Source organism: Tasmannia lanceolata, unplaced genomic scaffold (genome assembly GCF_043159265.1).
Source record: "Tasmannia lanceolata isolate RefF3 unplaced genomic scaffold, GAP_Taslan_0.1 ptg000020l, whole genome shotgun sequence".
Taxonomy (NCBI): Eukaryota; Viridiplantae; Streptophyta; class Magnoliopsida; order Canellales; family Winteraceae; genus Tasmannia; species Tasmannia lanceolata.
In genome coordinates this window covers 3,447,758-3,460,459 of record NW_027518697.1, presented here as the reverse complement: position 1 = coordinate 3,460,459, position 12,702 = coordinate 3,447,758, and the positions used below count along the sequence as shown (strand labels likewise).

The 12,702-nt window shown below is 37.0% G+C and overlaps 1 protein-coding gene across 4 annotated transcripts in view; it reads right to left on the bottom strand.

Annotated features, from left to right (window-relative positions):
- Positions 1-3,275: 3,275 nt before the first annotated feature.
- Positions 3,276-12,702, bottom strand: part of LOC143854874 (S-adenosyl-L-methionine-dependent methyltransferases superfamily protein) — a 29,046-nt gene continuing 19,619 nt past the window's right edge. For 3 of the 4 annotated variants that reach the window (XM_077364997.1, XM_077364995.1, XM_077364996.1), the window contains 7 exons: positions 12,490-12,687; positions 12,115-12,353; positions 8,860-8,991; positions 5,089-5,156; positions 4,910-4,971; positions 3,843-3,981; positions 3,276-3,604 (listed from right to left, as the gene is read on the bottom strand). In XM_077364997.1, the coding sequence (XP_077221112.1) occupies positions 3,848-3,981; positions 4,910-4,971; positions 5,089-5,156; positions 8,860-8,991; positions 12,115-12,353; positions 12,490-12,687 (833 nt within the window). In that variant the 3' untranslated portion in view covers positions 3,276-3,604; positions 3,843-3,847. The remainder of the gene's footprint in view (positions 3,605-3,842; positions 3,982-4,909; positions 4,972-5,088; positions 5,157-8,859; positions 8,992-12,114; positions 12,354-12,489; positions 12,688-12,702) is intronic. The other variant, XR_013237615.1, reaches the window with a different exon arrangement.

Sequence of the window (12,702 nt, the reverse complement as noted above, 5' to 3'; positions counted from 1 at the left end):
GGTAGTCCTCTCCGCCCCGTAGAGATGATCCTGTCTGTTTCAGATTGTGACAACTAATTGTGAGCCCCAAACTGATTATTTAGGCTCGGTTTGTTTTGGATTTTGAGAACAGAATAACTGATTATTAGACTCAAATTTACGTTTAATTTTGAATCGAATAATCAATTTTGGACTCACCGCTGGTTGTGAAAATCCAAAAATAATCAGTTTAGGGCTCACAATCGGTTGTCACAATCTGAAACGAACAAGCTTAAATATTATGGAAGATTGAAATGCGCCAAAGATTTTATACAAGATGAATTTGAGTCCAAGAAATTGTTCGGAGCTTGTTGCCACAATTTTAAACAAACACCATGTAAATATTATGGAAGATTAATTGCGGTAGAGATCTTTTTTTATGGTAAGTGAGGTAGAGATCTTATCTAATATAATTTCGCAATTCACAGAGAAGACTGATATCCACACTACCATATTTTGATAATGGCTCTACTCACATTGTTTTACACTTTCGTAATTAGCTTTAAACAGTTATTGCGATACTCAGAAAAGGTGTAAAACAAAGTGAGTAGTGCCACTATCAAAATATGGTAATGCGGATATCAGTCCCATGAACGAATGGTTTCTTGTAATAATATAAGACAAGATCAAATGGCCTCGTGAACGAAAAAGGACACCTCACACTAATAATTCATCTATCATGTCATCCAAATTCAAACACAAATAATTCTATATTATATAATAATCATCCTTAAGTTAACACCTTCACCGGATGAATATCGTTTTTATACGGCGTATGTGCACATGTGGGTGTATTTTTTTTAATAAAAATACAGTGAGACCCACATTATTTAGTGGGGAAATGATATATCCGCCTCTTTTGATCACCAAGAACACCCCTGTCAGTGTTTGTGGCAATCAGGGGCATTGAATTCTTCTGACATAAGTACAACAACCCCTCTTTGGTCATTGATACACTGCCAGGGGTGTTCCTCGTGATCAAAAGGGGCGGATATATCACTTCCCTATTTAGTGATCTGAACATTTCATTTGTTGGGCCTCAACTTAGCTTAAATAAGCGGTGCCCCGAAAATCATCTCCATAGTATGATCCTAACCCTTCGATCTATGGAGGCAAACATTTCATTTGTTGGGCCTCAACTTAGCTTTAATAATCATCTCCATAGTATGATCCTAACCCTTCGATCTATGGAGGCTTTGCCGCCCTTTACAAAATCAAAGGATTAGGGATCATGAGAAAAGAGAGATGGCTGTGATTTATAATTACCATACGGTCATTTTTGGCAACCATGAATTTTTTTTTTTTCCAGGGAATATTAGTTTTGCAGGCCTTTGCCCCTACCCTAGCCCCAGTGGAGTTGTTCTCCGTAGGGATAACAATACATGGTTTGTTTTGTCATTGGATAAGCCTGCTATCCTCCCTTAGTCCCTTTACGTCGAGAATGGATATGACATATTACTATACAAGTAGGGAACCAAACCTTCAATCCCAGGGCTTTATTCAAAATAAAAATAAAAAATCCCAAGAACAGCTTATCCAAGGATTTCTATAAAATCTCATGGAAGAGATCCCGTTTTAGAAGCGTTTTCCTAAAATGGAAACGGCAGTTCCTATGTCTAGCCAACCTCTTAAACTTATAGAGTTATTAATCTTTTGGAGTCTATCAAGTAAGGGTGGCAATCCAACCGAACCGATACCGAACTGAAACCTACCTGAAAATTCAGTTTCGGTTTGGTTAAACAAAACTGATTCAAATTTCGGCTCGGTTTTGGTTCAGTAGAACCGAACCGTTGCCCCCCAATTTTCAATGATTATGAGTAAGGGGTGGCAAAATTGGCCGAACCGAACCGAAACCAAACCGAAAATTCAGTTTCGGTTTGGTTAAACTAAACCGATTCAAATTTCGGTTTGGGGTCAAACCGAATCGAAACCGAACCGTTGCCACCCCTACTATCAAGGCTATGTAAAGCCTGCATTGCCATATTGTTTCGGACTCTTTTAGGCATCTTGGAGTCGAATGTTATCCTTGCCAAGCCATCTACCTACCTATAATATATAGTAAATATGTTTTTCTCCTTTGTCATTCATCTTTTTTCCAAGAAAAGTTTTTATTAGAAAAGAATTTCCCCTAAAAATTTGGATACCAATACAACTACTAAATCAGTTTCACAGCTATCAATTGTGTTTTGCCGTTTTTAACTTTTTCCACTGTTCACGCTTTCTGATTATTTGCCAATTTCAACTTTTTATTTCCCCTCATTCCCATATTCCCGCTCATATTTAATTTTCATCTGACCTTCACGATTTCCTTTCAATTTTTATCAGTACAAACATCTCGTGTCTTATTTACTGCCTATTAATTTGCAAAACTGTGAAACATGTTAGTGGCACAAAATCAACTCAAATTCTTATTCAGCAACCTTCCATACTTTCTCTCTTTATTGCCAATTACATTGAAATAAATGGAGATAATAAGTGACCTTCCATATTTTCCCCCCTTCATTTGCATAAAACGCCCAGATCTGTTACTATTTCTGTGTTAGGCGACTCCAAATTGCACACAGGAAAAAAAAAAATTACACACAGACCCCTCAGTTGACTGTGCATCCACAAACCGAAGGGTTAAGATGATCCTATGGAGCTGATTTTTTGGGCACACCCTATCTATGCCTGGGCCCATCAAATGAATGCTTTGGATCATCCAAATAAAGTGGGCCCACTTTGTTCTTGGTCGGCAGACTAGAGAAGACAAGATCTTCATTAGCATTGATAGTGTTTCAAAAAAGGGGGTGTGCCTTATACACATTGAAAAGTCAAGGGTGTAGTTGATGAGTTTGAAACTAGGGTTATCGTTGAATGTGTTTTAGAATTGAGGGGGTGTAAGTGTAAGTGTATTATTTTTCCCTTTTTTTTTTTCGAATGGCCCCTATGTTATTTAAAATCTTATATTTGTAAAGTTTCCCTTAACTATATTAAATGCAAAGTTCTTTATAGCTACTAAAAATCTAATAGAAGTGCATTTCTCTATAGCTATTAAGTACCTTATAGATGCAAATTTCTTTATATACCTTACACCTCCAAGCTCTGGCTTTATTTTCACCTTATAAAAATTTAATTATAAATGCACATATTCATTGCATGCGCATGCCTTTTTCTTGTAAGAAATACAAATACCAAAACAACTCTAAGAACAGCTCATCAATATACTTATAGCTATTTCCAAAACTTAATTGATACGCCAGTGGTAGCCTCTCATGTCAACAAAATTCAAAATCACTAACATTTTATTTCAGTTAGCTAATAGCTTCTAGCCAGTTTCTAAAGTATGATAAAATCAACCATAAAACAAAAATCTCAAAGTTAGCTAATGGGGTTTCTAAAGTACCATAAAATCAACCCTGAAACAAAAATCTAAAAGAACCTTACTTCCCCATAATAAGGCTAATATAGCCTTCTTCCATTCATTTCCTTGTCTACATATAGGATGTCCTTCCATTCATTTCCCTGTTGTGGATCCAGGACAGCGGAGGGAGAGCGCCGTCCCATTTGGAGACTCGCCACGTCTCTCAAAATGGGGTGTCTACACCTGTCCACATAAGACGACAAGCCAACAGAATCGATTTTTTAGTTTTTCCAAGAAATCTGAGCAATTCAACACTACCCTTTGATGGAATACATGAAGCTTCTATTGTGTTATGATAAAATTCACAGAGAAAATCAAACTACAACTTATTTTCTAGAAACAAAGAATATAAATGTGACATCTAGTTATATACATGAATGGAAATGAACTGATTTCACTATTGAGTTTACAAGAATCGAACCTTTACTAGGTCTCCAATTTCATGAACTTTGCTAAAAAAAGCCCGCTAGTTTGGGATGTCAAAGGATCAAAACGTAAGGTCTTTGGAATTCGCCCATTCCTACAAGGCCAGTTCTTCGCAGCATCGATCTCCTGTAACTCTGCACGATCAAATATGTAAAATTGGATCCATTAAAACAATAGAAGGAAACAGCAGCTGTCAATGCAACGTGGGATATATTTTGCAGAACTAAATACTCAATGCTTAGGCCATTTGGAAATCAATCAGTCACATAAAGTGTTTGTCACTAACTGGTACTAGAATGGTCATATAAAGTGTTTGTCACTAACTGATACTAGAATTTAGAAGGGTAAGCTGAAAATCTTATCCATTCATTCATTTAAAACTAAGAAGATTCCCATGGTTTTGTAACATAAGATTTAAAAAATGCCACACCACTGTAATTTTTCATTTATCACGATAAATTAGTAAACAATCGCATAAAATCAACCAGCAATATGTGGTTGATCAATAAAAGAATTACAATGCATTCCTGAGGTAATGAAAGTTTAAATTTCAACATCGGGAACAAATCCAGAAGTAAACATGGTTTCCGAGGATATACTCAACACAATCTGCATTGTAATTGCAAGAATACTTCCCTAGTTAATACCTTCTTGAAAGGTGAGTCAGAGATGAAAAAGACAAAATACGTGGCTGGGGCAGCCATTGTGATACTAAGCAAATTACTTTCTGAAACTCGGGTTATTCTTAATATTTTATCAAAGGTGAATATGTTTATCTTCTCGCCGATAAGAGAATCATAAAGACGATTCTAACCAAGCTTTTACCATATAAAGGAAATAACAAAGCAATGAGGATGAAGACATAAATTGACTCATATGCTATAGAGAGACTAAGTTCATGTCCAGTGATTAAAAATTGGATTTGGCTTGGAATCTTTGGCAGGTACAAGCAAGTGAGAAACACCAGTACCTCAATTGACTGAATGGAAATTCAATTAATTCCAACATTATACGCAAAGAATATCAATAAATAGAAAGGAAAATATGAACATATGATCATACCTGCAGAAGAATTTCTAGAAAGAAATAGTTCCACTACATCCTCATTTTGTGCAACTGTTAAACTGAGACACAATGAAAGCTAGGAAGTTGATATATGATTGGTACAAAAGATCCCAAGGGAAGCAGCGTTGTTTGCAAATAATGAACCAACAAAGAGTAGACTAAATACAACATGGTACCTGCAAGTGCTGTAGACAAGAGACCCACCGACTTTTAGCAATCTGAATCCATTAGTCAAAAGCTGCAACTGCAGAAGGAAAAATAATAATATGGCTAAGGGCATTTACACACCCATTTGTATACTCGTGTTTATCTTTTCATTAATTATTTATAAAATATTTATATAGGTCCAATATATTTCTATTTTACAAATGGAAAATTTCTATATAAAATTTGAACCTATAGAAAATATTTATATAGGTTGAATATATTTCTATTTATATAGGTTCAATATATTTCATTTTTATACTCGTGCTTACCTTGTCCACTGCAACTTTTTCCAATATCGAAATGGGGTTGTATTCATTGTTCTATCTTTTGGGGTACTATCGGGGTCCTTCCAAGGAATTTATATGAGCTAATCAAGGCTCGGGATTTCGTTCCATGGGGCTCCATGGATTAGACCTTGTGAAACCTTCTTTTCATCGCTTTTATATGGATAATTTGGAAGGAAAGGAACACCATAATCTTTAAAGGGTGTTCTAGGAGTGTTGTTAGCATTCATACACAAATCTTTGCTACCGTGATTCATTGACATCTTGCCTCCCAACGTTCAAAAGATATCATGCTTCTTCCTTTTACAGATCCTAGGAGGAGATCTGGATGAGTCATAGCAATTCTGAGAGTCCTTCGCACAGATGTGGCTCTCCATCCCCTGGCTTCTTCAAGCCTAATTCTGATGGATCTAGTATAAGTAATCTGGGCCTGGATAGCATAGATGGTCTCTACTTAGATCTAAGGGGAGAGAAACTTCATGCGTATTTAGGTCAATTGGAGAGAAGGATTCTAATTAAGAGAAAGTGATTGTATTGCTTCACAGTTCATATTATAATTATCAGGAGCAGCTTGACCGTATTATTATTGAGGGCGATTCACTTAATGTTATTCAGTGGTTGTGTAATAAGGGAAGCTTCCGAGTAGAGGTTTGCTGATTATTTGGAGGAGATTTCTTATTTGCTCGGGAGTGTGGAGAATGTTACTAGGAATGTGTGGAGGTCCTCTAACCTCTAACAGTGAACTAGTGCAGCAATCATTCAACTAGGAGTGGATTAGCCAGAGATGGGATGCGATCACGTTTCTATTCCTCCCTCCTTAAAGGTCGAGATGTTTTTTTTTATTTGTAAATTTGCCTCTTGTGTTATATTATAAGACCATGATTTTAGCTTGAGCATTCAGACATTTTTTTTGGAATTGGCATCATTAAAAAAAAAATACAATTTAATTGTTTCCAATGTGAGAAATGGCACATAAATATGCTACGTGTTGTAGCAAAGCTATAGAAGTGTGGAAGATTCATCTCATTGTTGATGGTGATGGAATTTGCTTAAAGCAATGGGATACTATTCGATCATTGTCAACAAGTACTTGAAGAAGGCAACATGGTTACAGACTTAAGTTAAGGCCAGAAATCCTTCGAGCACACAGCCTATATAGATTGTCGCATGGGGCCATACAAGGTATTAAAGCTAGTACTTCAAAATGCGTTTGTAGGTCAAAACTTCGCCCGAGCAAATCTGAGTCGGCTCGGCTCCAACAAGTCAAGCAAGCCCTTTTAATATAGTACTTTTTAGGAGAAGACATAAGAAATGAGGATGTAAATTATAAGAAAGGAAGTGGGTGATTTGAGATTCCGAGGTAAAAGGGGAAACTGTGCTCCCTATGATGGAGATCGTCGCATGGGGCCATACAAGGTGTTCAAGCTAGTGTTTCAAAATGCGGATGTAGGTCAAAACTTGGCCAAAGCAAATTCGAGTTGGCTCGGCTCCCCCATTACATAGTTGTTGGGATTTCCAAAAATTATTTACAATTCCCAACAGTTGTTATGTTTACCAATAAAGTAGGCAAATGATAGTCGCACTCTTGAAAACATCTCTTGTAATGTCGCACACACACCCCCTCCCCCCAGTAAAACTTTGGAATACCCTGGAAAAAGGAAAAAACAAAACGGGGAACAAGCAAGGTTTTAATATAGAATAATAACCAACAAACACCTTCTCATCTTGTCTTAGGATGACGAAAGAAGATCCTCAATAGAGAGGACAAGAGGAGTCACTTTCCCCAAAATCTTGTATCCAAAATCGAAGGAAATGAGAAAGCATTGAATTCGTTCCTGGCCCTTACGAACTCGGTTTGGCTCTTTGTAAGCAGGTTTTGAGAAAAAGGAGCAGATGCAGCGTGAATGAGGAGATTAAGGATTGCAACACGATAGGAAGGCATGGCAGCAACTAGAACAATAGCAGCATCAACGGCCTTAGAAGATGTAGAAATACCCTAGTTGTAAGTCTCTAAACCCCAGATTTCTGCTACTGCATCGACTAAACCGTCCTACCTCTGAAAGAGCTATTCTCTCCATTTTTGTCTCTTTCTTACTCATTTCTTTCCCTCACTCTTTGTATTTCATTCCAAGCATCTGTTTTTTACTCTCTCTCTCTCTCTCTCTCTCTCTCTCTCTCTCTCTCTCTCTCTCTCTCTCTCTCAGTTCTTTAGATGCCAGCTTTTATTTCGTAGATGAAAAGTGGTTGTCTCTTGATGAAGTAAACATAGAGTTATGCTAGGGCTTCGGATTCGAGGGTACGCATTCGACTATCAAATCTCGGCCAACCTCTAGACTCTACACAGCAGCCGACCCTAAACCTTGTCAACTCAGGTGTGTCCCAAGCCGAGTCAATGAATTTTGAAATACTAGTTGAAGCAAATAAATGACGATGCTTATAAGGTGGGCTATACTAGCACTTGGGTATTGACAACACCTTTAATATAAAAGAGTTGTTTCCTCATCGATGCATCATAGGGGTAAAAGATAGTGTGCCATCCTTCAGAAACACATGGTTTAAGATAGTGGTAGAGATGGACTGACACAAACTCAACAAAGGAATGGATAACGATGGAAGAGTTACATGAAAGTGTACCAAAAATGTTGGAGGCATTTGAAGTCTTGATCTCGACGATGAGCTCTTCCCAAGTAGTGTGGATTGATGGGCGTCAAAGAAATCAAAGCAGAATAAAACAAGGTAAGAAGAAACAGGGGATTGACTTGTGCATTCGGTCCCCAAACCTTGCAAAACTTCAAATTACTACTATGAGCTCCACCTAAGAGCCAGTTGAAACTTGGTGTGGGTGGTCATCATCAAGTCAACTAACTAGAGTTTATATTTTGGTTCAAAACATATCACGTTTTCTATGGTTTTTTGTGGCTAGAAGTGGGTTGGGTTATTAACTTCCACAAATAGAGATAGAATCGTCATTTCCCTTTAAATAACTTACGGGGGACACTTTAGTAATTTTAGCTTATTTATTGGCATAAATTTTCCCATGGTTTTTTTGTGTGTACGAGCGCGCGCGCGCACGGGAAGATATATATAGATATATAGAGAGAGGGGGTGGGGAGGGAGGCATCAGACCTAAGGCATTATACATCAGAGCAAGAGGGATAAAAGAGACTTCTCTTTGCTATCATTTTCTTTTCTATTGAGACTACTAGATTAACTCTATTTCTTTTCATCTTTTACTTGATCTTCGTCTTGGATCTGCTGTCTGTTGTAACTAGTTTCTTCTTTTATTAGCACACATTACTTACATAAATGCATACTAGGAACCAAAATTGATAAAAACAATCAGAATTGCACAGGCATAAACAACAGTGGTTACAACCGCACTCAGATAAAATACCAAAATAAAAAAAAAGTGAAAAATGAGGAATGTGAAGAGCCCATAATGGAAGAAATACTTGCCTGTAGGTGTGTTAAAGTGTCTGTCCTGTGTGCATCCAGTACGCGACGTTGAAGAGTCGTCCAGCCCCAAAGCTCAAATTTTTTAATGTGTCTAACTGACCCATCATGAGTACACTCCGCATCCACAAGGACCTGAGTGAAGTTCAAAGTTCCAACCAAAGACCAGATTTTGTAGTAAGAACTGAGAAATAATAATTTCAACAAAAACCAACCGACAAAACTACTTCGGCATAGGCACAAGTGCTAGTGACACTAGAAACCAGAAAAAATTTATTACTGAAGCACCAGAGTCATGAAATTTGTAACAATTCCGCAGAAGCAGCAGTGGGCAAAAAAGCCGCTTACAAATTATGTTGCATGAAATCACCAAGTCTTCAAAAGGCATACGAGGCGTACCCCTCACCTAATGCCTTGAAGCAAGGCATGCCAAAACCTCTAAGTAGCATCTTTAGAGGCATCCAAAAACACCGAGTCATATTGAGGTGTACTGTGTACGTGAGGAGTTCAATGGAAATATTCATTACTTCAAAAAACTTCTCTATTTTGTATTACTCTTTTACCCTCAGAGCACTTAAATAAGTTTGGCTGTGGGTAGAAGGGAATTAAATAGAGTTTTTGTTGCTTTACTCAACTCTATTTAAAAGTTTCTCCATATTTCCCATTTCTCGATGTGGTATTGCCTTTGCTCCTGTTCATTGATTATATTTATGGAACATCTAATGCTATATATCATGCCAAAGTTGTTGATTATTAATGGTTTGTTCATGAATTATTATTCAAATTGTTTCCATAACTTTCACATTTCCCTTATTTTTTCTATACTGTTTTTTATTTTTCAGATTAAACAAAAAAAAGAGAGGAGGCAATGCCTTGAGGCCCACATCTCAAATAGCAAGAGGCCTGGATGCATCACCTCACGCTTTCACTTTTTTGAAACACAAACATCACCACTTACAAATCATGATTTTTTACTGATGCCCGTAAAGGTCTCTTATTTTATTTCTCATTGTACAAGCATAGAATATCAGTTAAAAAATCCCATGATCCACTACCATGTTTCAATTTCAAAGAACATTTTATTTCCCATTTTATGCATAAAACATCAATTAAAATTCATATGGTCCAGTACCATGTTTCAATTTCAAAGAGCATCTTTTGTCTATACTTTTTTATTCTTTAAAAATTGAAGCATTAATAAGGAAATAGAGAGCATAAAAAAAGATTCAAACAAGAAATAAAACAGAAGAAAGCCCATCAAACTCTTATAAGGAAATAGAGATCATATAAGATACAAAAAAGAAAGACGAAGAGAAAAAATCCCACCACACTCCAACGTATATCCACAAGGCAGTCGATTATATCGTTTTTTGATCTAAGAAGATGCAAAAGAAAAGGTCAGGGTTCGATCCCAGCTTACCTATCAAAAGAAGAAGAAGAAGAAGAAGAAGAAGAAGCTGCAAAAGAAAAAAATCATTAACAAGGATTTGAAGTGTATGCCTCCAAAATATCATTCCGTAAGTTCCTAAGGGGTCCCCTCTTATAGTCACCTAATGAAGCTAAAAACATCCACTTCAATCCAAGTGCAAGAACTGGGTCTCCTCCAAAGACTGGCATAGAGGAGTCCTGAGTCCAAGAGGCAAAGAATAAGCATGAAGCAGCCAAGACACCATTCCTCCATATTGAATAACTTCTGCTGGTCTTTCCATTTAGCATATGACAGGCTTGCCATGTCGAAAGGAAATGGATCTCTATTACATCATTTATTGATCTAATCTGAGTAAATATGAAGCCCAAACTCTGCAATAGACAAACCTGACTTGGTTTTATAGCATGTAACTTCAGGTTATATTTCATTCTGGTAAGGATACTCACACAATTCTAGGGAACAGGGATGCGATCGTTTTCATACTTGAATGGTATTTTCATACCCTAAATATTGTATTCCAATGTGTTCAAAAACTCACTACAGCAATCATTGGCTTAACCAAGTCAACTCAATTTCATTCATCCTGAGTCAATCAAAAGTCAAAACTCATTTGACTTTCCTGAGTGAATAAAATTTTTTTGCAAGTACCATTAAAAAAAGGGAGTGATAAATCGACTCCCCATGTGTCTTTCTCTCTCCTCTAGGTTAGAAAGAGAAGAGGAGAGAGATAGACACATGGGGAGTCAATTTATCCATTTGGGGAGTCGATTTATCACTGCCCTAAAAAAAATTGCAGGTCAATATATTGTGCCTGCGTGTACATGCGCATAAGGATGGTACGACAAAGCTGCCCCTCTTGATATTTGATTCAACGACAGCAACTCATTAAGTCAGCTGTCGTTGGATCACATATCATATCAAGGGGCGCCCTGACATCAGATAAAAAGTAATTTATTTATATAATATATGTATAAAAGTAATTTATTTATGATAGAAGCGTTCCTGTGCTGCAGCGCAGTTACGCCCCCTGCGCTTTAGTGGTTTATAAAGCCTCCCATTCGCCACTTCTTATGGAACCCCTATACGTTTCAAAGGGGGGCCCGCTATACGAACCAATAGAAAGTCTTATAAACCACTAAAGCGCAGGGAGCGTAACTGCGCTGCTGCGCAGGAACGCTTTTCTCTTTATATATATATATATATATATAAAGAGATTTGATGATATATATATATATATATATATATATATATATATATATATATATATATATATAACAACCCAAAAAACTCAACTGTAATCTCAACTCTTAATTATCATCAAATCTTAGCACTTCATCATAACCTAATAAACCTTTCCTAAAGAAATAAGAACTATCAAATTCAAATTTGGAATAAAATAAGGCCACGTTTGGATACCCACAAGATTTAGATTTGGATTTAGTTGACATTTTGAACTGGATCAGATCCTAAAATTTTCCAAATCAGCTACAATAGTGCAAAATATTCCAATTTTCAAATCTGTTCTACGAGACATTATTTGGAAATCAATATTTGTGGCAACTTCCTTCACCGTCGCTGCTCCTCGACGTTGCTCCGGCAGTCGCGAGATATCTCTCTCTCTCTCTCTCTCTCTCTCTCTCTCTCTCTCTCTCTCTCTCTTAAAACATGTTCATGAAGATGATGGATGTATTTTTATCCAAAACTCAAATCCAAATCAAAATACAAATGCATCAGGTATCCAAACAGGCCCTAATTAAACTTTAAATTTTCGTGACTAATCTCGTCATTAAACTTTAGGCTACGTTTTGAAAGGGTTAAAATCATAATACCTTGTCATAGCCAGAATCCAATATTTCATTGTCAAATACTCGTCGAAATAATTCACTCTTCGCAACTCCAACTACTCCAGAATGTTTGCCATAAAATATCAATTCTGGTTCTGTAGCCACAGGAACTAAATGTGAGTCAATAGCATTCCTTGCTTGATTTGCTTTTTTCCTTTCTTTCCATGGTCTCCTAGATGTCCACTCCTTAAATGCATCCATTGTGTCATCACAAGCAGGTACACCTGAGCATTTCTACGAAGAATTATAACATGTAAAAGATAGAGGACTAAATACAAGAAAGAAAACTGCCCAACGCCAGCTAAATGATAAATTCTAATGAACTGAACATTAAGAAATTCTATTTTCTAGATTCATTACTTGATTCTGAGTCCAAATGAGCCCTCAAAGGTAAGAGGGAAAATGATGTTCCATCAGCAACAAAGAGTCGACAACGATCACCCAATCCATATTTCTGTAACATTGTCCGACAAGCAGCCAAACGATGTCTTGCAACATCAACACCAGTAAGAGACCCCGACCTACCAAGAAGATCTGAGAGCATACACAACTTGGCACCTGAAACAGACAAAC